General features: G+C 43.7%; 1 protein-coding gene across 2 annotated transcripts in view; it reads right to left on the bottom strand.

Annotated features, from left to right (window-relative positions):
* ARAP3 (ArfGAP with RhoGAP domain, ankyrin repeat and PH domain 3) overlaps positions 1–26,510 on the bottom strand; it is a 238,723-nt gene that overhangs the window by 40,056 nt on the left and 172,157 nt on the right. For both annotated transcript variants that reach the window (XM_073568037.1, XM_073568036.1), the window contains exons 12-19: positions 22,199–22,284; positions 21,576–21,758; positions 18,366–18,516; positions 10,025–10,159; positions 7,953–8,106; positions 3,506–3,608; positions 2,955–3,153; positions 787–850 (exon numbers count right to left, since the gene is read on the bottom strand). In XM_073568037.1, coding sequence (XP_073424138.1) covers positions 787–850; positions 2,955–3,153; positions 3,506–3,608; positions 7,953–8,106; positions 10,025–10,159; positions 18,366–18,516; positions 21,576–21,758; positions 22,199–22,284 — 1,075 coding nt within the window. The remainder of the gene's footprint in view (positions 1–786; positions 851–2,954; positions 3,154–3,505; positions 3,609–7,952; positions 8,107–10,024; positions 10,160–18,365; positions 18,517–21,575; positions 21,759–22,198; positions 22,285–26,510) is intronic.

Here is a 26,510-nt window from a genome sequence, read left to right as displayed (position 1 = left end):
CTGAAATCTCATAGCTTTTGCTGCTACTGTAAAATGCAGCTTAAAATTTGAGTTAAAAAAATGCAGCAAAAAAACGCAGCAAAAAAAACGCAGCAAAAAAACAATGTGTGAATACTGCCTTAGTGTCTGATGTACACATTAAAAACATTGTGACTTTTATCTGCATCTCTAGTCTCTGGCCACAAGATGGCACATATTTCCTCTGTAAGGCCTCTTTCATCAGTGTCTCTGGTATGTCTGTTGACAGTTTTCACACTAACCGGAGACACTGACACACGTCTTAGCACAAGTCAGTGTGTTTTCATGGACCGTGTGTTCATGGGCAAAACACGCTGACATGTCCATTTTTTACCGACAGCACTGTCCGCAAAACCGTCCCGGACATGTGCACACGGAGAACACACATTGATGTCCTCCATGTGACATGTATCGGCGCCGGGGAAGAAGCGCTACAGTAAGCACTGTTCTCCAGCAGCTGGTGCTGAAGACGGCTCTCAACATTCTCCTCTGCTCACGCCGATCGCTGGCAGAGTAGGGGAGAATGAGAGCCGTCTTCAGCACCTGCCACTGGAGAACAGCGCTTACTGTAGCGCTTCTTCCCCGGTGGCCGTCCGTGTGGTGTTAAAACGGCACATGGGCAGCACACAGTTGGCACACGTGTGCCGCAAAATCACATTCACGAGACACGGACACTGATATCTCTGGCACCGTTTTTTTCGGTACCAGAAATATCAGAGCGTGTAAAACCGGCCTAACATTCAGTTTGCACTTCAAAATGGTTCTTACCTTCCCTTCTCTACAAGAATTAATACGTCTTTCTTTTCAGAATTTTCTGTGATTGGTGCCACAGCTGCAATTAGAAACAAATGGATGAGTAGTTCATCATTATATTATTTATATGTTGGAAAATTGACAGCGCTCACAATCTTTTGCACGCTGGTTGCTTTGCAAATAAAAATACCGTCAGTACACAAAATACCACCCGAAGTGGCGATTTCGAACATGTCTGGCTACTACTGATACTGAGCATTTACCTGGGGGGATACATGATGGTGTTGGCCGCAAAACGGGTCATGTGGCTAAAGATTGCTGTATGCTGCTGATCCAACAAAGAATAGTGCAAGTAAATAAGCTCATGAACAAGAAAGAATGGAGTAAACTACTCTCACCAAGAAATAATAAAAATTTGAATATAAAATAAGAATACTTTATTACTTGAAAAATTAAAAAAATACAAAGATAATACACCATGCGGTCAATTAAAAAATAATACAGGGAAAATACTAGGACTGGGTGATCTCCACATGAATTTAGGGAAATCGAGAACATTATACACGAATGGACATCCAACTCTGATATAAAAAATGTATAACAGTGCCTGTTAGGCAAAGAGTTATAATATCACAAATCTATATATGCAAAAAAGTGCAAGTGCAAAAAACATTTCATTAGGTATATTATTCAGCCCATTTGATATATCCAAAATCCTGAAAAAATAATAAAGTGACACGTGCAACAGGATTATACAGCCAATAAGTATCGCCAGACAGTTTGGCTCAACCTAAGTGTTTAGTGAGGCCGTACTGGGGCCACAGGCCTTAGAAGGGAGGCCATCATGACAAGGCTGAGGGGACCATAGGTGGGAGAGCTGGTGTATAGGACTGGGTCGGATAGGGTTAATTGTTTTGAGTACGTGCGTGCGAAGGGATGGGGCTATGGGATGGTAGGAGGAATTCTGGAAGGGAGGGGGAGCACTATAAAGGGGATGGTCACAGGGCTAGGGCAACCATTTTAGGTGCCCCATAGCAGAGATGACATGCTCCCACCCACCCGCCCCTTTGTTAATTGTTATACTGGTCAGTTAAGTTGTTAGTGTTTAGGGGAAGAAGAGGTCAAACAAAAAAAAAAATAGTCTGTGTTTAACCAAGTTATATGCACTTTCGTCATGGCAGCGTGGCGTGGGGAGGAGGTCCTTGAGGTTGATGGTGCTAGAAATGGCGGATTGGGGGGGGGGATCGCAAAGGTCCTGGACTCCCCCTTCGGTGGATCACATGGAATGTAACGGTATGGTGATACCGACAAGTTAATATGGGAGCCGTGGCCAGTTACGGCAGAGTTTGGCCGGGCGAGTCTCTTAAGGTCTCTGAGCTGGTGCTTAACGGCTGGAGACAAGATTCGGCCGGGGGTGGCAAGTTTTGTAGGATATTGATCCGAGGCTGATACAGTTTGGGGTCTCAAGAATCGCCCCTCCCCCTATTTTGATATTTGTTGTTAAAATTGTTATACTTTATATTAATAAAAAAGGCTGCTGTGGCCATTTTATCCAATACAATGTCTGGTGATTAATTTACGTGGTACGGCGATGGGTTTGGGGAAGGCCGATCAGAGGTCGGGCAATTGTGTTACAAGATGGGTGAGGAGCGAGGACACTGAGATCACGATTACCCACTTGTCATGAAAATTAAAGAATTCGGTACATGGATGTGCAGCTGATGCTCACAATTCCTAAGGAAGTAAAGTAGCAAGTGCAGATTTGGAAAACTTGAGTAGCATGTAAATTCAGAGTATCAACATAGAATCATAGAATCGTAGAGTTGGAAGGGACCTCCTGGGCCATCTGGTCCGACCCCCTGCTCAAAGCAGTAATCCCGGAAAAAGCCTACAGAGTTCAGATATAAAGCAGCCTCATGAATATAGACAGCACTGCATACTCATGAAGAAGAGAGAGGGGGAATCACCTGCCCGTGTCTCGACGCGCATTTCGCCTGCTGCTTTTACGATGGGTACATAAGGTATCAGACTATCAATTTGCAAAAAATCCAAATGATTCTGACTTATTGCAACTTGCTTGTCGTGACAGCGTTACATTAACATTCACTTGTATGCAGAAATCTATGGCTTTGTGTTGTGTTCTAATGGTCTTAGTCGTCGTGCAGCCCAAGCCTGCAACTTACTGAGTTCTTGTAGGCGACGCAGGTTCACGCTGTCTTCTGCAGCTCCTTGCTCCTCGGGACAGATGAAAAGATGGCATTTCTGTAACAGGAAGAACCCTTCCATCCACTGGTCGGGATTCAGCATGGCCTTGTAGCGCATTCTCCCCACACGCTGGAACTCGTACCCCAACAGGCAGTGACAGCTGATTGGGGTGAACCACTGAAATGACAGATGAGAATTTTCTACTGCATCATCCAGAGACTAAAGCATCGTTCAGACATCAGCTTTTCATGGATAGAACTTGTATCCATTATAATCTATGGAGCTGTTCCCATGCAATGTTTTTTTTGAGGATCTTGTGTCCACCAGAAAATCATCGAGACATGTACGGTTATGATCTAATTACAGAACAAATATTACCCATACAAGTCTTTGGGTCCGTTTTTGACATAAGAGAAAATCACTGAGGGTAAAAATTAGCTCACTGATTGAACACTGATGAAAATCTGATCCAAAATCAGTGACGTCTGAATTAGGCCTACTAGCTGTAATGCAAAACTGATCCGCTCACCTTCCCTACTGCGTTGGTCCACGTCTGGAGGGTCTCGGCAGCATCTGTTCCAAATTGGTGAACTTTTTCTGACGTTAGGAAAATCTCAAACGTATAACGAAACCTAAAATACGAAACCAGTGTATGTGAGAGGTATCATACAGTCAGATCTGTGTAATCATGAGAACGATTTACCACAGTTTGTACTAAGATTCATTTGCCATCCAGATTATTAACTAAAATAATTAAAAAAATATAATGTTATTTGGTATGATTCCTTTATAAAAGATATGTTTACTTTTTTTTATTATTTTTGTTTTTACATAAATATTTGTGCTTATTGATATGTTTTTTCATTTTTTTGTTCCTTATTTTATGATTTTTTTTTTTTTTACATTTTTATATTTTTTTTCACTTAGCCCCTCTATGGGACTTTAACTTTTGTGTTAAAGCTTCCTATGACCTTCATGCCCATATAGATAGCTTAGGATGGGTGATCTTACTGACAGATTCCCTTTAAGTACAGGGCAGGGCCAGCGTCACCACATAGTACACCTGGACAAACAGGGGGGCCCACACGGCGTCGGGGACACCGACACAGTATGTGGCCCATGAGTCGGGGGAGCCCAGTCCAGCACTGGCACCGGGTCCCCACCTCAAACACTCACCTCTCCTCGCAGCTCGATTGTCTTCAGCATCGCCGTCTTCTAGCTCTCTGTGACATTGAGGGCAGAGAGTGCAATGACACTACTACAGCGCACCCTCTGCCGAGAAGTGCAGAGAATCAGAAGACGCTGAGGAGACCGGGTCTGCGGGGAATGTGAGAAGTGAGTATTTGTGCTTCTTTAATGTATGGAGCATTATATGGAGCCTCATTATACTGTATGGAGAAATATAAGGGGCAATTACACTACATAGAACATTATATGGGGTAATTATATACTGTATGGGGCAATATATGGGGCCATTATACTGTATGGGGCAATATATGGGGCCATTACATACTGTATGGAGCATTATATGGGGCCATTACATACTGTATGGAGCATTATATGAGGCCCATTAGGCTGTATGGAGGACTATGTGGTGTCCATAATGCAGTATGGAGTACTATGTGGTGCTCATAATTATGTATGTAAGACTATGTGGTGCCCATAATACTGTATGGAGACTATGTGGTGCCCAAAATACTGTATGGCATACTATGTGGTGCCCATTATTCTGTATGGAAGATTATGTTGTGTCCATAATACTGTTTGGAGGACTATACAATGCCCAAAATACTGTATGGTGGGCTATGTGCTATCCATAATACTGTATGGCAGACTATATGGTGCCCATAATATTGTATGGAGGACTGTACTGTCCAGTCTAAAATGATAAGTCTGCAGTCACACTGTGCGCTGCGAGGATTTGTTAGTTTCTGAGCTATTGTAGAATTTACAGTAGATATCACTCACGTACTGTAAAGAAGTGAAATCTTTGGCATTGTACTATACCTATATATCTCTGCAGTATCTGTGCATCATGTATTGTGGTATGTGTTAAAGGGGCCCACTGAGACTCAGTCGTTCAGGGCCCACAAAAACATGGAGCTGGCCCTGGTAGGGAGTGTCCAGTAGTGATGAAATGCTTTAAACAAAAGGGCCACATGTCTAGAACTATGCCGAAGATTTAAAAAAAAAAATAAAATGTTGTTTCTCTCATTGCTGTACCTGTCATGCCACAGAGCAGTTACACTAATAGGAACAAATGCAGCAGCAGTGGCTCTGCATTGGGGTATCAGCAGGATATGGAGTTCAACCTCCCGACAAAGCTGCAGAGGTGGTGAAACGTGCGTCGAGGTGCATCCTAGCACACTATTTACCCCATCTTTCTATGGCCACAGGTATTTATAAAGCATGTTTCATTTATATATGTTTTCATGTGTCTTGACTTGTCACCTTATATATCTTAATACTGTGGCATGACACTGTGAGCTAACGAGATAGGCTTCCAATTATAATATCAGTATTCCTTTGGTTATCCAGCTCTAGGATATGAAGTTCATGTAGTCTGGGAATAGATGGGGACGGTGCTAGAAATATGTGAAGTAAAATATGTCCTTGCTGTAAACTCTGCAAACAAGTTGTCAGGAACACCGCACTGCACTTGCTCACTGAGACAGTGCGCATGTCCTGAGTACAAATACTGTGCACAAAGATACCTGCGGAGCGGGCAGCAGTGGTGACAATGCATGCTCCAGGACCTGAAGCACGTGACTGCTGGGGGCGTGGCCTAAGCTCCACAGAGCTAGGAGCTGCAGGGAAACTCCTAGAAAGGCAACTACAGGACAATGTTACCAAGGGGCATAGACAGAGACAGAAACCAGATCAAGCCGAGGTCAAAGCACAAGATAGCAATACAGTACCAAAGGATTAGACAGAATGGATAGTCGGGACGTAGCAATAGATCAGAAAACCAGAACGGGCACAGACGGTACAATAGGGGTAAACTGTAACGGAGTAACGATAGCCAAGCCAGGAGGTCAGAACCAGAAAAGACAATAGAACCAAAACGAGAGACGGAGTACAGAGTGAAGGAACAAGCCGGGTCATACACGGGAAGCAAACAAACAACGCAAACTACACGCACACCAGGGGTCAGACACACCAGAACAGCAGTATAACTGACAGAGAATGCTGGTTTGGAGTGAGTATAAATACCCCTCCCAGATCCAGAGAGGCCGGCAAAAGTTAACCTTGTGAGAACAGGACATTAACCATGACACAAGTCATATTTGGAGAAGGTGTAATGGCGGTCTGAGCCAAATTGAGAAGATGGAAAAAGTGAAGAACTCCACCAGAAAGAACGTGAGCTGCACGTCACCTAATATAACGGTATTGTAAGCTCTTATTTTGATCAAAAGAAGTGGTATCTACCACTCTACCGCCATTGTATCAGGTTTGGTCTTTGTATAGTGATTATTTTTCGATAACAGCATGGTAATCTGCTGAGGTTCCCCTTTACCCACTATAAGTAGGCCGACTCAGACATTTCATCCCCCTCCCCTATACCATAACCAAAAAAAATGGAGTATAATGTCCAAAACACATTATTTAATTCAAAGGTATAAATTTATTTGATATAAAACTAGACAAAGTTGCATCAAGCATTAGGATCAGGTAGAAAGTGGCTCTGGTGTCCTCCAAAGTTCAAATATACATACAATTAAAATGTCAGCGTGCCAATACTAAGTAAGAGTAAGTGGGGGAAGTACAGTATAACACACATGTAATCGCCCAAGTGTGTACTAGGATTCTTCAATCCTCAATCCCCCATAGCCCATAAATGTTTATACGCGCTTACCCATAATTTGTCAAGATAGGATGTTTACTAATTTTATATTTTTTATTTTCATATTATCTTTAGCTTTTATAAAGGAACATGTCCTTCATTATCAACCTGATGGGGTGAACTGTGAAAGATCCTTTGGGCCATCCCGAGAATGAACGTGTCCTTCACTCTTTGTTAGTGGTAATAGGAGCCACTTTGATGCTAGTGAAATCATGTTTTTGCTTTTTTTGCTAATTATGCATATATAGACACTTATATTTGATGTAATTTATATATGTTGTATGTTTATTTTGTATTAATCTGTCTATATATATATATATATATATATATAGTTCTGTATTATGTAATGTCACTGTCACGTTATTTTTATGTCAATTCATGTCACTTATATGATTATATTTGAGGCAGAAGTGATATATCTGTTTTCAGTGCAGTAATGTATGGATATACTGGATGGTACTGTTTTGCCCTTATTATACTGTTATATGCTTCACTGTACGCAATACTATTCCATGTGGCAAATTGAACATGTTTTATTCGCTCACACCGCTGTGGGTCCTTTGTGCGCATGTCTCCGGTTTATTACGTTCCGGAGCATTGCTGATGGCGCTGGGGGAAGACGTGTATGTGTCAGTGACGTCATTTTGGTGTCTCTGGCATGCAGCATTGTTGGATCTTGCTGGAAGTGATGTAATTTCCGGCGTGTACTTCCGGATACATGCGCCCAACTTATGGACACCTGGGGTTAATGGTATTTATACCTCAACCCGGCACACAAAGCATTCACCGCGCCTTGAAGAAGCATAAGCGAAACGTGCGGCGGCGGCGTGGCGCGTGTCCTATCTTGACAAATTATGGGTAAGCGCTTAGAAACATTTGTGGGCTACCGGGGTTTGAGGATTGAAGAATCCTGGTACAAACTTGGGCGATAGTAGTGATGAGCGAGTATACTCGTTGCTCGGGTTTTTCCGAGCGTGCTCAGGTGTCCTCCGAGTATTTTAGCGTGCTAAGGACCATTGGTGACATAATGATAAATGTTGCCAAAATCTCTCTTTAAAGTCTGTAACTTATTAAGGAAGGTTCACTAAGGTGACCCAGTCCACAGTCAGTATGTGAGGACACTGATTCCTACCTTTCTACAGCTGTTGGGCTGTGCAGTGCGTCAGTCCTATTCACCCCCAGACAGACAACTTCACATGGATTAATTCTTCCAATTTGTTCTGAGCTCTTGTCATTTTCATAAAATATAAGTGATCGCTCCAGGACACACCACTGCTTGTGAAATTCTAGGTGCAAAAAAAAAAGCATTTTGCATATAACTAACATCTTTAAAGAGCATCACCAAACAGACCTTTATGGGTGCAGTAAATCCGCCCTGTGCGTTGATAATTTTTTATGCTTTGGTCACGGGTCCTCCTGGTCGCACCTTTTCAAAGTCTATAAATGGCACATACATTGGGATCTATGTGCAGTAACACCCCCTTTCTGGGAGAGGTGTGGTGTTAGGCTTTGTGGACACAGAGACCATGATTCAACAAGATCAGCGCTGTTGATGCCAGTCCTGACGAGGGGACTAGTGATGAGCGAGTATGCTCGTTACTCGAGATTTCCCGAGCATGCTCGGGTGATCTCCTAGTATTTTGGCGTGCTCGGAGATTTAGTTTCTGTCGCCGTCACTGCATGATTTGCGGCTGCTGGACAGCTTGAATACATGTGGGGATTTCCTAACAAACAGGCATTCCACACATGTATTCAGGCTGGCTAGCAGCCGCAAATCATGCAGCTACGGTGACAGAAACTAAATCTCTGAGCACAACCAAATACTCGGAGACCACCTGAGCATGCTCGGGAAATCTTGAGTAACAAGTATACTCACTCATCACTAAAGGGGACGGGTAAGATTTTTGCAACCTAAGATCTAACCTTTACTTTCTTGCACTAGCACTATTGGGCACTTGCACTTTATTACAATATATAGTACCCTTTTATCTTATTGTTTGTTGATTTTGGTTTTGCTTCATTTGTGTCTGAGCACAGCTCTGTTAATCAGAGCTATTAAAGGGAATCTGTCACCTCTGCCATTGCACTGATGCAATCCTCCATTGGTACTCTCTGCCAACTTGCCTTATTTCTGGCATAAAAACTTTACTGAATCGGGGTCAAAGTTTGTTTTTGGAAGGGCATAAAATGATGAGTTTTCTAGTAGAAGTGCTCCTTCTATGGGGCCTTTTCAGAGGAGTTTTTTGTTTGCAGAACCATTTTGAAGGATTTGTTTCCCAAATTTGCAGCCTTTGAATTGGACTGTGCCTATTTTGGAGTAGATTCAATAAGGAGCGGGGCAGCTTCAATGAATTGACACCCACTTCCTTTTTTTCCTACTATGCGTTTTTTAAAGCCTGGATTGTAAAAAATAATCAATCTAAAGACAGAACATGCGAACCGCAAAGTAGATTTAAATTCGAAATTAACAGGATAAGTCTTTCAAACGGTTTTTGTGTCATTTTTCAGGCAATTTTTGGGGTGGACCTGCTTCCTAAGACTCCTCATTAAACTCTGTGTGCACATACCTTTAATCATCTATTTACACTGGCCAATTCCAGACGCTGGATGACAATATTCAAGTCACTTGGCACTCGCTTACCGGCCAGTGTATGGACAAATATTAGTAGGAACACAAGGATCCTAATACGGTCCTTCTAGCCCCATTTAGAGTGCATAGGATCAGCAGATCATTCCATTTTTAGATGCAGATAGCAATTATTTTTTTGCTCAAATCCCTGCGTCAATAATCGTATGAATGATCATTCGCCAATTTTTAGCTCATCTAGAAAGGTTATAATCAGTATTTGGTGGAAGACTTCAGTCCATAAAGGGGAAAGTGGATTGCATGTGCTTACTCTATTGTGGTCTTCTACTGTATGGAGAAGGCTATAAATGAAGATTTGTTCTGCGCCTTGCTATACTTGTTAAGACGCCAACCATTCTACAATGCCATCCCGCTACACAAACAGCAGTGTTGCGCTACAATTACAGCGTATTGTACCATAGTACTTCTTCTGAGTTTGTTAGACCTGATTTATTAAACTGAGATATTCTAAATGTTGAGTCTTGGTGAACTCCTTTATACCAGATGTGAGTTGGGAAATTTCTCATTATTTTCCATATATTGGATTTACAGTATAGAAAACACGCAAAGATCTTTACCATCCTTCATCTTCTTCAATGTGAATGTTTTGCCCACAACGGCGGCCTTGTTCAAGTACCCAGAGTGCACCACAGGCTGCATGATCTCATCGTAGACTCTGCCGTGATTGTAGTCATCCAGCGACAATCCTTCCACTATAGAAGGAAAAATAGCGACATGTTTATTTCGTGAATGGGGGGTCAACTTCGTTTCCCAGGTGTGGCCTCTAAACATTGAATGGAGTTGTACACATGAACGCCAATGGAACTGGGAAACAGCTGATCAGTGAGGGGGCCGGGGATCAGACTGCCACCGATCTGATATTAATATCAATATCAAAGTAGAGGACAATACTTTTAAAGGGATTATACAGGATAAATTTCTTTTTCTATGCACCTAAAAACCAATAGGCAGGTAATTGCCAACCACATGCCTGCTTACTCAGCACCGATCTCTGCCAACACAGAGGGATAACAGACCGCACCTGATAGCGATTCAGTGGTTTCTACTCAAGTCATGTTAACAGAGCAGCCACTTCCTTTCCACTTTGCTAAATTGATAGGGCGTGACTACTGACGTCATGCTGATTGACAGCCAGTTCCTCCTTGCTTAACTGCAGGGAATCAGCTGTCAATCAGCATGACATCAGCAGTCATGCCCTGTCAACAGAGCTACCAGGAAGAGGAGGAGCTGCTCTGTTGATGTTGAGCAGCTGAATAGCTGGCAGGAGCGGTCAATTATCGTTCAGTGCAGACGCTGGATAGAACAGTCAGGTAGTTATCATCTCTCTACCAATTAGTTTTTAAGCCCATAGCAAAAAAAAACAAATAGTTCTGGATAACCCCTTAACGTTTTGAACAATTTTTGCAGCAGTTGGGACACTGTGCACATTGCAATTGTGGGACGAAGACTGATGCTTTAAAGGAATTGTCCAGTGATAGAAAAACATGGCTGTTTTACTTCAAGAACAGCACCACCTCTAACTTTGGGTTTTATCTGGTACTGCAAATTAGCCCCACTGCAGTGAATGGATCTTGGTGCAATACCTGCACAGAATCTATGTTCAGGGGTGAAAGAAATTAGCCATGTTTTTCTAATTCTGGAAAATCCCTTGAAATGTAACTCTTGAGAGGAATTGTTTGGTGCCTACGATAAAAGTAAAGCAGAAATTAAATGTTTTGTCTCATGTTTAACGTGGTCATCCAACTTAAGGAGTTTTAAAGGGATTACCCGATTCTGCAGTTTCCGATGATGTCAAGGTGACAGAGCAGAGGTTTATTTTCCGCTCTGCTCTATTGATGGGGTGTGACGGCTGCTGTCATGCTGATAGACAGCTGACTCTCCGGTGTGGGAAGCTGGCTGTCAATCAGCATGACATCGGCCATCGCTCCCTGTCGACACAGCAGACCAGAAGAAGCAGAGCTACTCTTTTAATGGTCAGTGAATACTAATGGCTTCAATCGCTGAGTGATGGATGAAACCGATTACATAGCTCGAATACGGCTGGTGGGATAACATTACATGGTAAAAAAAGTGCTGTAATGTAAATCTCTGGGTATGTAGAGCTGTGGATTAGTGCACAACTCTACCTAAGTAATACAGAATGTAGGGCCTGATTTTTTTTAAGTCACTTTTCTATTTTTTAATAACTTTTTAAAGCAAAAAAGTCAGATGTTTTGCTAAAAAGTTTTAAAACTTGCTCATAACTTTCAAATGTACTCCAGAGGGAAACTGGAGGATACTGACACACAAGTTTTGCAACTTTTTAAAAAGTTGCATTTAATAAACTGGATGGAAATACCAAATCCCACCCACAACGGCGAACAAAAATGGAAAATAACGGGCAAACACATAAAAAGGACTTTATAAAAGGTGTAAATTAAAAGAATGAGGTGCAAATTTAAACAGACTCGACAACAAAAAAATGTGCAAATGCTATAATGCATCTGACCCTTAGAGTTCACTGTAAGCTCTTCTGGAAAATATGGCCACAATGAAGTGATGCAGGATATGTTTTGTATTTTATGTCTTTATTGCAATGTTTTTTTCTCATAATAATGTGGGATATGAGTCATTTTTTATGAATCAGATGGAAATGATTTAGTGCAGTGACAACTATGGCGTATTCAAGTGGGTCACATGCCAAGGGGTATCCCATTGTTGGCAGCACATAGACTACTACAATGAGCTCTTGTTTTTGTAGGAATTACGTAAAGGCGAATTTACAAGCAGCATTGGTTTCCCTTCTATGAGTATGAAATAGTAAGGGTCTGATGATAATATAATATACAGTACATAGTATACCCTCCCATAAATGGCCCCCCGGGCAGGCTAGAAGGATGTATCATTTTGCTATTTTGGAAAAACTAAGTTTGCTGTGATCAGAAAAGCGTCCTAATTTCCAGAGACTTAAAAATGGTGGGCATCATATTGGAGAAGAAGTGCTACTCTGGTATATTCTTTCGGGGGGCAGACAGACAGTCATAACTTTTGCGGGGATCGCATCGCAATCCTTGGACTAGCCTGACCTGAGTCTGACAGCCTGTATTTCTCCTCAGCTGTCAAGTTCAGGTTAGCCAGTCCAGGGACTGTGACATGATCCTCGCACGAATTATACGGCTGTCTGTCTGCGCCCTTAAAGTTGGACTTACATTTTACAGAAGAGGAAGCCCCTGGAAACTTTGTAGATAGCAAAACTAGTTTACTCTGACATTATCGTTTTACTGAATGTTCATGAGAAGTGAGAGCCCAGCACAGAAGTCACTACCACTTATACAGTATGAGGGCGCAGCACTGAAGTCATTACCATTTATACTGTTGTAAGGAGGAGAACCGGGCCATGGGTACCTGTCCTGTGCCGGGTCCGGAACTGTCGGGGCTGTCTCATTTATTGTCCGGGGGAAAGAGTAAGAGACCGGACAGACCTTTGCACTCGGAAGCAGGGGGTGTGGCTAAGGGGCTGCAGCGACAGCGAGCACGGAAGCAGTCAGTCTTGGTGGGAACAGGCGGCGCGCAGCAGGGAGAGAAGAGTGCTCCGTCCCTTGAGCACTGGGACTGCGTTGTCTGGCACCCATGTACTCCCGCCGACACCAGCGGGGAATCCAGAGAGAGAAGTTCAGTGTGCCCGGTAACTGCCAGAGAGTGAGGTGCCATGCGCTTTGTGACTGTGAGTACAGCGCACATGCCGCATAGAGAAAACCGGGTACTGGACAGATGTTTACAGCCTACCTTGCTAGTTTATACCCGACCGCTCAAGTTGGACCCTGTTAGTGCTGTGTCCTTGTTTGTTCCGGCCGCATATGCTTATGGACTAGGGGCTCAGCAGAAGGTCCCGGAGACCGACCGCTGATGCAGAAGACAGACCGCTGTTACCAGCAGGACCTTTTACTGGACAAGCACGGTGCCAGCCTTTGTTGGTGCTATTGCTATTAACTCCCAAGTACTATCTGCAGTCTCAGGAACTTTTATACACTTATCGTGTCATAAGAACTGCCGTTTGAACTGTATGAGAGCGCAGCACTTAAGTCATTACCATTTATACTACATGAGAGCGCAGCACTGAAGTCAGTACCACTTATACAGTATGAGAGCGCAGCACTAAAGTCACTACCGCTTATACTGTATGAGAGCGCAGCACTGAAGTCATTACCATTTATACTGTATGAATGCGCAGCACTCAAGTCACTACCATTTATAGTGTATGAAAGCGCAGCACTGAAGTCATTATCATTTATACTGTATGAAAGCGCAGCACTAAAGTCATTACCACTTATACTGCATAAGAGCGCAGCACTGAAGTCACTACCATTTATACTGTGAGAGCACAGCACTGAAGTCACTACAATTTATACTGTATGTGTCACTCAGCAGCAGAGCTGAAGCATACAACCCCCACCAGGAGGTGATAATGTGGAGAGGGGACAGCACTCACACACACGTGGACAGCGGAACAGCCACACAGCCACTGGATGACAGGAGAAGAGTCAGACAAGCCGGAGTCTTAAACGTGGTAACAAAGGGAAGTTACGGTACACAAAGTTAGAAGCAAACCCGAGAAGTCAGAGCCGGTCCGAAGCAGGAACACCAAAGCGAGAGACAAGGCAACTCAGAATCCAAGTGAAGTCAAGCATCAGGGGGTCAATGAACGGAGGGTAAATATTTAGTCAGAGTGGGATACCGGGTGAGGACAGATACAGGAATGCGGCACAGGGCAGAGGACGAATCAGGGTGTAACAGGGTCAGCCGCTCTAGCCGAAAGCAGGAACTATAACTGACAAAGCCTGCCGGCAGAGGAGAGGGGAAATAGAATCATAGAATCGTAGAGTTGGAAGGGACCTCCTGGGCCATCTGGTCCAACCCCCTGCTCAAAGCAGGATTCGCTAAATCATCCCAGACAGATGTCTGTCCAGCCTCTGTTTGAAGACTTCTATTGAAGGAGAACTCACCACCTCTCGTGGCAGCCTGTTCCACTCTTTGATCACTCTAACTGTCAAAAAGTTTTTTCTTAAATCTAATCTGTGTCTCCTCCCATTCAGTTTCATCCCATTGCTTCTAGTCTTTCCTTTTGCAAATGAGAATAAAGATGATCCTTCTACAATGTGACAGCCCTTGAGATATTTGTAGACAGCTATTAAGTCTCCTCTCAGTCTTCTCTTCTGCAAGCTAAACATTCCCAAATCCTGCAACCTTTCCTCATAAGACAGGGTTTGCAGACGGGTCATCATTCTGGTCACTCTTTTCTGAACTTGTTCCAGTTTGTTGATGTCTTTTTTAAAATGTGGCACCCAAAACTGGACACAGCATTCCAGATGAGGTCTGACCAAAGAGGAGTAGAGGGAAATAATGACTTCACGTGATCTAGACTGTATGCTTCTGTTAATACATCCTACAATTGCATTTGCCTTTTTTGCTGCTGCATCACACTGTTGACTCATATTCAGTCTGTGATCTATTAGTATACCCAAGTCTTTTTCACATGTGCTGTTGCTTAGCCCTATTCCTCCCATTTTGCATATGCTTTTTTCACTTTTATTGCCAAGATGTAGTACTTTGCATTTTCCCTGTTAAAAACCATTCTGTTAGTTGCTGCCCACTGCTCCAGTTTATTTATATCTTTTTGAATCCTCTCTCTTCTCTAGAGAGAGAGGAAAAGACTGACAAGACACCAGAACAGCTGAAAAGACATCAAAGAGAGGCAGAGAAAGTTAACCCACACATGACCAGGTCAGGAAAAAGATAACAGGTGGCAAAACTCGACCTGGATCATGACAGTATGAGAGCGCAGCACTGAAGTCATTACCATTTATACTGCATGAGAGGGCAGCACTGAAGTCATTACCACTTATACCGTATGAGAGCACAGCACTAAAGTCATTATCACTTATACTGTATGAGAGCGCAGCACTGAAGTCATTACCATTTATACTGTATGAGAGCGCAGCACTGACGTCATTACCACTTATACAGTATGAGAGCGCAGCACTGAAGTCATTATCACTTATACTGTATGAGAGCGCAGCACTGAAGTCATTACCCTTTATACTGTATGAGAGCGCAGCACTGGTCATTATCATTTATACCGTATGAAAGCGCAGCACTGAAGTCATTACTACTTATACCGTATGACAGCGCAGCACTGAAGTCATTACCATTTATACTGCATGAGAGCGCTGCACTGAAGTCATTACCATTTAAACTATATGAGAACGCAGCCTGAAGTCATTACCATTTATACTATATGAGTGCGCAGCACTGGTCATTACCACTTATACCGTATGAGAGCGCAGCACTGAAGTCATTACCATTTATACTGTATGAGAGTGCAGCCTGAAGTCATTACCATTTATACTATATGAGAGCGCAGCCTGAAGTCATTACCATTTATACTGTATGAGAGCGCAGCACTGGTCATTACCACTTATACCGTATGAGAGTGCAGCACTGAAGTCATTACCATTTATACTGTATGAGAGCGCAGCACTGGTAATTACCACTTATACCGTATGAGAGCGCAGCACTGAAGTCATTACCATTTATACTGTATGAGAGCCCAGCCTGAAGTCATTACGATTTATACTATATGAGAGCGCAGCCTGAAGTCATTACCATTTATACTATATGAGAGCGCAGCCTGAAGTCATTACCATTTATACTGTATGAGAGAGCAGCACTGAAGTCATTACCACTTGTACTGTATGAGAGCGCAGCACTGAAGTCATTACCATTTATACTGTATGAGAGCGCAGCACTGAAGTCATTACCATTTATACTGTACTAGAAATAGGCCCGATGCTATTGCATCAGGAGTGCGGTGCGATTTGAATCCCCCGCCAAAGCCGCGCGGCACAGCTCACTGGCTGAACTCCCCTGGCGCTCAGCCAATGAGAGGCGTGGGATTCAAATCCCCCGCCCCGCCAGCTGAGCCAATGAGTGGTGCCGTGTGGGATTTGAATGCATGCATGGCCCTCTCACCCCCCTATCCTGGTACGCATGGTCCTCTCACCCCCCTATCCTGGTATGCATGGTCCTCTCACCCCCCTATCATGGTATGCATGCTACCCCTCACCCCCCCTATCCTGGTATGCATAGTCCTCTCATCCCCCTATCCTGGTATGCATGGTCCCCTCACCCCCCAATCCTGGTATGCATGGTCCCCTCACCCCCCCATCCTGGTATGCATGGTCCTCTCACCCCCCTATCCTGGTATGCATGGTCCCCTCACCCCCCTATCCTGGTATGCATGGTCCTCTCACCCCCCTTTCCTGGTATGCATGGTCCGCTCATCCCCATATCCTGGTATACATGGTCCTCTCACCCCCCTATCCTGGTATGCATGGTCCCCGAACCCTCCTATCCTGGTATGCATGGTCCCCGAACCCTCCTATCCTGGTATGCATGGACCCCTCACCCCCCCCTATCCTGGTATGCACGGTCCTCTCACCCCCTTTCCTGATATGCATGGTCCCCTCACCCCCCCAAACCTGGTATGCATGGTCCCCTCACCCCCTATCCTGGTATGCATGCTACCTCTCACCCCCCTATCCATACAGGTCCGCCTCACCCCTATTAAACTGCACACATGCAAAAAACAACAAAAAAAATTTATACACACCTTTCTTCCCTGTGCTCCAGCGTTGTCACATTCTGCCGGAGGCCGGGGGAGGAGTGTGGGGGGAGGAATGTAGCGCAGGAGTACGCGTATGCCCATACCGCGCTGTCCGGCTCCATATTGCTGAAGACAAACTGCAAATGTGTCTTCAGTAAAATGGAGCCGGATAGCGCTATGCCCATGCCCATACCGCGCAGTCCGGGGCGCCATATTGCTGAAGACACACTGCAAATGTGTCTTCAATAAAATGGCGCCGGATAGCACTATGCGCATGCGCGATTCCGACACCGCGCACTCTTGACCCGGTCTCCGGTGAGAAGACAAGCGTCGTGGCAACGCTCCTCCTGGTCAGTTAAGTATGTAATCCCCCGCCCCACCGGCTGAGCCAATGAGCCGTGCCGTGCGGGATTTGAATCCCCCGCCAATGCGCGGAGCCACGTGGCTTGGCGGGGGATTTGAATCCCGCAGGGCACCGCTCATCGGCTCAGCCGGCAAGCGGCTCAGCCAATGAGCGGTGCATGTGCGGCTTGGCATGGGATATGAATCCCGGCCGCCATATCGGAATACCCATAACTTGGGTGTTCCAATATGGCGGTTGGCGTACTTCCGGTCGCGGTGCATTGTGGAAGCGACACAAATGCCGGAAGTGTGTGACAGAGTTTATTGGTAATTATATATTAGATGAGAGCACAGCACTGAAGTCATTACCATTTATACTGTATGAGAGCGCAGCACTGAAGTCATTACCATTTATACTGTATGAGAGCGCAGCACTGAAGTAACTACCACTTATTCTGTATGAGAGTGCAGCGCTGAAGTCGTCATTTATACTGTACAAGAGCGCAGCACTGAAGTCACTAGCATTTATATTGTATTAGAGCGCAGCACTGAAGTCCATTACCATTTATACTGTATGAGAGCGCAGCACTGAAGTCACTACACTTTACACTGTATGAGAGCACAGCACTGAAGTCATTAACATTTATACTGTATGAGAGCGCAGCGCTGAAGTCGTCATTTATACTGTACAAGAGCACAGCACTGAAGTCACTAGCATTTATACTGTATTAGAGCGCAGCACTGAAGTCCATTACCATTTATACTGTATTAGAGCGCAGCACTGAAGTCCATTACCATTTATACTGTATGAGAGCGCAACACTGAAGTCACTAGCATTTATACTGTATGAGAGCGCAGCACTGAAGTCCATTACCATTTATACTGTATGAGAGAGCAGCACTGAAGTCCTTTACCATTTATACTGTAGGTGCTCACACTCCAGTTCTCAGCTGATTGCAGGACAAGAGTGGAGCTGTCATTGGGATCATCAATGGATTCTGCATCAGAGAAAAACTGCATCACTGTCTTCAGCAGGTTAGGTCCTGAGACAGCAGTACACAGCATCTGGAAGACACATGAAGAATCCACCATAAGTGTTTGCTCAAATTTGCGTATATAAAATCGCAGGCGAGTGTCATAAATATGTAATTCCGTATGTCATGCGAGTGTGCATTTTTTACTCACCTAGAATCCATGACATCTGTATAGCATGCATATGCAATTCGTATGCAATGCATTTTTATCATCAAATTTTACATACTGGCATTCTCTTTCATTTCAAGCTAGTTCACAAACTAGTAAAACAATCTTATATAGATAGAATAAATAGGATAGATAGATATCCTGCAGATATTTAATGTCACAAGCCCCCTACATATAATAAACTATCACTCATTAGTGACTTTCAAGTGGCAATAAAGGGTGTTTAGCCTTATTTAATCTATTAAACACATGTTTAATTTAAAAAAATGGTGTGGGGTCATCCTTATTTTTAATAACCAGCTGAGAGAATGCAGACACCTGAGAGCTGGTGTTATTATTCTGGGAAGGGACCAATATCCATGCACTTTCCAAGACTATTAATATCAGTCCGCAGCTGTCTGCGTAGCCTAGACTGGTTATTAAAAATGTGGGAACCACAAAAAAATGACATAGTGTCTTCCCTATTTTTAATAACCATCAAAGGCTAAGGAGACAGCTGTGGGCTGATATTAATAGTCTGGAAAGCGCCATGGATATTGACCCCTTCCCAGACTAATAACACCATCTCTCATCCGTGCCCAGAAATGTTGCATCCATTAGATGTGCCAATTCTGGTGCTTAGCCTCAGCTCTTTCCGATTGCTCTGATTCATTCGCAATTGGGGTAATGGTTTTGGGGTTGTTGTTAGCTTTGTAATGTCCGCTGATATCAAGCTCAAGGGTTAGTAGTGGAGAGGCGTGTATCAGAAACAACCATTACTAACTCCCATTAGTCATGCTTCTCTCAGCATGGTCCGGTGGCTGTGGTGAGCGGTAACATTACTAATGTCACTGCTCATCACAGCCTCCAGATGTTCCACTCTGGCATCGTTGTGGGACTTACATTTAATTATTGGCTAAATACAAGGACAGAAGAATATGCAGGCAAAGCATATCTCACTGATATCGTTCTATGGCTGGGGGACACACGTGCGAGTGCAATGCGAGAAACTCACATCAATACCCGACACTGCCACCGGCACTCAGACCTGAGCGTTCAGTGCCGGCAGCAGTGCCGAGTATTTACTGCATTTGGCGGATTAAATGTCGGTCTTCCTATGAGATGTGTGCACAAAAATCGGACAGCACATGCATAGCACGTGTGCCGTGTGATATTTCTCTCACACCCATTGATTTGTATTGGTGAGTCTTGGCCGTTTTACGTGGCCATACGCAAAATGCTGCAATTTATTTCCTCACCCCAATTCCAGGAGATGAAATACTTGCAGAAAAACACTGCCTCAATAAACAACATTGGTACTAATACAATGTGATTTTTTTTCTCACATTGCACTTGCCAATTTTCTAAGCATATATGAAAGAACCCTAAGGCAGAGGATATACGACCACTTTGACAGCGACAGAGGTGGTGTGGCCAAACCTTACCATTTGCCATGTGACCAATAAGGCACCACAAGAAGCAAGTTGCAAAACATTCATCTAGTTCGGGCTTTTTGCCTCTCAGTAAGGGCTCATACACACAACCAATTTTCTCGGAGAGCGAGTCTGTGCACATGTCCGATTTTTTCCTCGGACTGACTAGTCCGCGGAAAAAAATCGGAGACATGTCCAATTTTAATCCTATCAAAATCGGCAATGCTAGTCTTGTGACCCTACCCTGTTAATACTTGTGGGAAAATATTTGACCATGTTCACTTGCTGCAATGTAACAGTGGTATGAAACGTTATCCTATAGTCAAGCCAAAGTCTAAAGTAAGTTCTGAGGACACCTTATTGTTTTGGCCATAAGTCCATATGTCTGGTGCAGTACTAACGGTTCATCGTGAGGCCGTATCATGAGGTCTCTAGTCCTAGGTCTAGTAGTCAAGCAAAGAAAAAGTTAGTCATTCGTGATGAGCAAATGTGCTCGGATAAGGTGTTATCCGAGCATACTCGAGTCCCTGCGTCAGCCGCAAGACATGCAGTCGCGGGTTCTCATATTTTTCGAGCATGTTGAAGACACTCGGAGAACACACACAAGCACGCTCGGATAACACCTTAAGAAAATCACTGATGGTAAAAACCGACACACTGACCCAACACTGATGAAAATCTCATCCAGCAGCTAATTTCTTTAACGCACGAGGGAAAAACGAACATCTGAATGAGACCTTCATTTGAGAAAACAGCTTACATAGTTCATTCCTTTCTCAAATGCCAAATGAGGGAGAAGTCAACCCTCATTCTTGTGAAAGGTAACTAAAAGCCAGACCTACAAATACCTTCAATATGTCATAAAGGTGTTACATGATAATGTCCCTTTAAAGGGAACCTATCAGGCAATTCATGATGCTAATACCACAGACCGCATGAACCTGAGCCAGACTGCAGGATTGCAGCCAGGTATGTTTTCTCTGAAATACTCCAGGGTTTAAAGATCTGGCTCGGAACCATAGGGAGAGACAAGATTAGTCTAGGGTTGACCCGGCTGACTTCTCTCCACTCTGCTCCAGGTGATTGACAGGTCTCTCCCGATGTACTCACATGAAGAGACCTATCAATCAAGAAGATCAATGAGGTGAAAATGTGTATGGTAGCCGGATCTTTAAACTATGTTTTGTCTGAAACGCCTTGGCAATTGTGTAGTCAGGCTCTCATTCCTGCTGCCGTGGTGTGGGCAGCCTTAAACCACTGACAGGTTCCCCTTCAGTTTTCTTGAGCAGCTTGGGCGTGATTCATTCTGACAATGTGTCCAACAAATGGTTGTATCATCCCTTGTCTAAAGGGATGATACCACAGCATCCTGGTAGTCTTTTGGCAGCTTAATAAAGTCTGACAGTAGATAGGAAAATAACTAGCTCCACCAGCTTCAGATGTTGGTCCCCTAGAGGTGTTGTCTCCTTTGCTATTCCTCAATTCCATTCTAGATGACCTCTGACTCACCTTTAGTATCTCCTCCTGTGTGCTGTAATGAGGGTGAGGACTTCTGTACTTCCCATCACGGTACTTATAAGCAATGAAGTCCCGTCTTTGTTCTATACAGTCATCTGGATGAAGAACCTCTGATGGTGGCACACGTGCTGCCCAGAAGCGATTGGCTCGATCGTTCCCCAAGATAATAAATAGCTGTAAAAGTTAAGAAATATTTTTAATTATAAAGATGGAAGTAGTCCAATCATATGTAGATCTTACGGACTATTGAGGGAAGATTTCCTCAGATGTTTGCTTTATACTGCATTACTGGTAATAATAACCTCTCACATTGGCATCTGGGGTACATGTGTTACACATATGTCGTAGATATGCTGCTGAAGCTATGAGCACGTTTGCAATATTTATTGTGAGTTTTTTGATGAAAGCAGTGGAGAAAGGGGAAAAATGAGCATCTGTGGTATTTCTGAACTCAGTTTTACCATTATTTGAGTTTAATGGAATCTCTGATTTAGGACTTTGACTGTTTGATATGAAGGTATTGACCTATACAATTCACAGGAAATGTTGCATGGAATAGTCTATGGTCATCTTAGCAAGGAAAGCAGCAGCTTCGTACTAGAGACGTCTCGCACCTGCACAATTTCGTTGCTCCAGATGCTGATATCTAGTTTCAGACTCTGCACTTTGGAGATGTTCGTCCCCAGACTTCTGTGCTGACCTGAGGAGCAAACACAAGATGTGAAACTCTAAAAAGAGAGTCTACAGCTGGGGTGATCAGACATGTCTGGCTATGACTAACACACTGTGGGGAGAGAAATTCCAGAACATTCATACAATAATATTCATCTTACTTGTTATAAATATAGAAATAACACCAAATTACAAACAATCACTAGTACACCCTAGAGTAGACCAAAGTTGATTTTCCACTGAAAATTCCCTGTTGAGAAATTATGTATACTGATCAGAAATAACGTTACAGCAAAACAGTAAGCTGTGATGCCCGGGGCGGTTTGACACCTTTCTATCATAGCCAACATTAGTCGCTCTTCTGTGGGATCAGATCAAATGTCAAACCTTCCTTCCCCTGGTGGATGAATAAGCCATGGGTGCCCATGGCCCTGTTGATGGTTCACCATTTATCTTTCTAAGGACCACTTTTCGTGGGTACTAACCAGGAAAATCGCACAAGACTTGTCATTCTAGTGAATCCTGGACCCACGCAGATCTTTACGCTGGCCCATCTTTCCTGCTTCCATGACATCATCTTTATGGACTGACCTTTCTTTTGGACCTATAGTTCCAGGCTACTTATATTCCACTACTGAGAGGAGCCATTGTCACAGGATATTGTTATTCAAGTCACTTGTCCATGGTCTTTCATGTTATGGATAATCAGTGTATATGTATATGGAGCCTGCTCTGCAATTCCAATTGTCTTGGACTATTTGCAGTGTTGATACATTAAAGCCAATGGAACAATTTTGCAATAGATAAAAAGGATACTAAAAAAGTCATCAAAATTCAGAGGAAAGCAAGAGGAGCAGCATTCACCACAGGCAATTTCAGTAAAATTAACTTCATTTCGGTCACAGGTTTGCAGATAGAGACAGAAAAATGACAACAGCTGTTTCGCTTGTTTACACGCTTCTTCTGGAGCACAGATCATCACTAGTACTTTCTTTCCTATTATGCAGGATTTTGACCCACATTATTTAAATATATTGCTATTAATTACTAATTAAAAATGAGAAAAAATACATACAAACCACAAACAACATATAATAAAAACAGGAGACACTAATATGCACTGCTAAGCAGAAATGGGCTTAGGTCATTTAAGATCATTTAATCGTATGGATTTCATGTGAATGAAATTTATTTCCTTTCTACACACGTGGTCAAAATTGTTGGTACCCCTTGTTTAATGACAGAAAAACCCACAATGGTGACAGAAATAACTTGAATCTGACAAAAGCAATAATAAATCAAAAATCTATGAAAATGAACAAATGAAAGTCAGACATTGCTTTTCAACCATGATTCCACAGAATTTAAAAAAAAAAAATAAAACTCAAAATATGCCTGGACAGAAATGATGGTACCCCTGCAAATAATGTGACAAAAGGGATATGTTAAATCAAGGTGTGTCCACTAATTAGCATCACAGGTGACTACAATCTTGGAATCAGTGAGTGGCCTGTATAGAAGGCTACAGATACTCACTGTGCTGTTTGGTGACATGGTGTGTATCACACTCAACATGGACCAGAGGAAGCGAAGGAAAGAGTTGTCTCAGGAGAGTAGAAAGAAACTTATAGACAAATATGTTAAAGGTAAAAGTTATAAGACCATCTCCAAGCAGCTTGATATTCCTGTGACTACAGTGGAACATATTATTCAGAAATGTAAGCTCCATGGGACTGTAGCCAACCTTCCAGTACGTGGTTGCAGGACGAAAATTGATGACAAATCAAAGAGATGGATAATACGAATGGTAACAAAAGAGCCCAGAAAAACTTCTAAAAAGATTAAAGGTGAACTTCAAGCTCAAGGAACATCAGTGTCAGATCGCACCATCTGTAGTTGTGTGAGCCAAAGTGGACTTCATTGGAGATGACCAAGGAGGGCACCATTGTTGAACAAAATCATAAAAAAGCCAAACTGGAATTTGCAAAATTACATGTTGACAAGCCACAAAGCTTCTGGGAGAATGTCCTATGGACAAAAGAGACAAAAATTGAACTTTTTGGCAAGGCACATCAGTTCTATGTTCACAGACGGAAAAATGAAGTACATCAAGAAAAGAAGACTGTCCCTACTGTGAAACATGGAGGAGGCTCTGTTATATTCTGGGGCTGCTTTGCTGCATCCAGCACAGGGTGTCTATAATCTGTGCAGGGTACAATGAAATCTCAAGACTATCAAGGGATTCTAGAGAGAAATGTGCTGCCAAGTGTCAGAAAGCTTGGTCTCAGTCGCATGTCATGAGTCTTGCAACAGGATAATGACCCAAACACACAGCTAAAAACACCTAAGAATGGATAAGAGGAAAACATTGGACAATTCTGAAGTGGCATTCTATGAGCCCTGACCTAAATCCTCTTGAGCATCTTTGGAAAGAGCTGAAACATGCCATCTGGAAAAGGCAACCTTCAAACACGAGACAACTGGAGCAGTTTGCTCTTGAGGAGTGGGGCCAAAATACCTGTCGAGAGGTGAAGAAATCTCATTGACAGTTACAGGAATTGTTTGACTGCAGTGATTGCATCAAAAGGTTGCGCAACAAAATATTAAGATAAGGCCTCTTTCACACATCAGGTTTTCGCCGTCAGGCGCGATCCGGCGCTTTTGACAATGCAATGCCGGATCCGGTTTCCCCCCCCATTGACTTGTATTAGAGCCGGATCGAGCCGGATGGCCATGCGTTTCATCCGGTTTTTGCCGGATCCGGCAATGTGTCGCGATCCGGCGTCTGGAAAAAACGGCTACTGTAACGTTTTTTGTCTCCGGCGAAAAAGCCGGACACGCCGAATCCGGCGTGTCCAGCTTTTTCACACAATGAAAGTCTATGAGCGCCGCAATGCGCCGGATCCGGTTTTTTTGGTCTGAGCATGCTCAGTAGCTCTGCCCACAAGACACATATATAAAAGCATGACAGTGGGACCCTCAGCCACACCCAACATGCCACCCAAGACAGCAACCAGGCGCAGGAGAAGGCAGGAGACCACTGCAGCAGCACCATCAGCACCACCACCACCCCAAATGGAGCAGCATGCTGAACAACGGGAGGGGAGTCCAGCAGCAGATGAGAGATGGTAATTATCAAATCCCCCATTCCTCCAAACTAGGGCCATGGAATATCAAGATATTCATTGGCCCTTTGTTTCTCTTTATTCAACAGCCGCCCAAGAGATGCAGCAGCAGCAACAGTGGCAGCACTGGCAGCAGCAGTAACACCACCCACAGGCATGGAGTCTGGCCAGCAGGAAGACAGCACAACTTCTTCTGGGAGCCCTCCCTCGCATCGTCAGCGTTTGACGGTAAGTTTTTATTTCCAAAATCCATCATCTCTGTAATATATGTCTATTCATTGCCTTTATTTCAAAACAGGAATCACAAGATGAAGAGGAGCTCCCAGAAGAAGAAGGAAGGGGTGGACAGACACTTGGAGTGGGCTCACAATTGGTAAGTTTTTTGCATCAAACGCAGAAACACATCACACTACACACAACACATAGAAAACAATGTTCTGCAGACCATACACAGCAAACAAATGCCTACATCCAAAGACATAACATTTTTTGTTTTCTTCTCTAGTCTTCCCAATCTGGTGCTCGGCCAAGAGGTCCTCGCAGTGCCTCCCAGGGTCGTCGGCGACAGCAACGCGGCGGTCACCAGCGTGTAAGTATAAATATTTTTGCTTTGTTTTTTTGCACTTTTTATTTCATTTCTTTTGTGGAGGCTAATTATGTTATTTTTGTCTTTTTCTTTAACAGCCTTCACAGCGTGCTCCCGACTCTGACGGTGAGGATGGAGGGATTGATGTGGACCACCTCATCGATCTCGTCAGAGAAAGGGAGCCGCTATGGAATATGGCTGACCGCCGCCATGCTGTCCTGATCGTTACCCGACGACTCTGGGAGGAAATCTGTTCGCTCCTTGTGAACCGCTGGGAGGACCTCGATGCTCGGGCCCAGATTAAAGAGCGTAAGTATATACAGTACCGGTTGCTTGATGTAAACCAGTGTTTCCCGAACTCCAGTCCTCGTGGTCCCCACGGATCATGTGTTCAGGATTTCCATTTACTAAGGAAATCCTGAAAACATGACCCCTGGGGACCATGAGGACTGGAGTTTGGGAAACACTGATGTTGTATACTAACCACTCCTTTCTCGTTTCAGGGGACAGAATTGTGAAGCGGTGGCGGTCTGTGAGGGATCG

Source organism: Dendrobates tinctorius, unplaced genomic scaffold (assembly GCF_039654945.1).
Source record: "Dendrobates tinctorius isolate UK_male_01 unplaced genomic scaffold, ASM3965494v1 ptg000020l, whole genome shotgun sequence".
Classification (NCBI taxonomy): Eukaryota; Metazoa; Chordata; class Amphibia; order Anura; family Dendrobatidae; genus Dendrobates; species Dendrobates tinctorius.
Note: the sequence above shows the minus strand (reverse complement) of the source record. Positions and strands in the feature narration are given on the sequence as shown.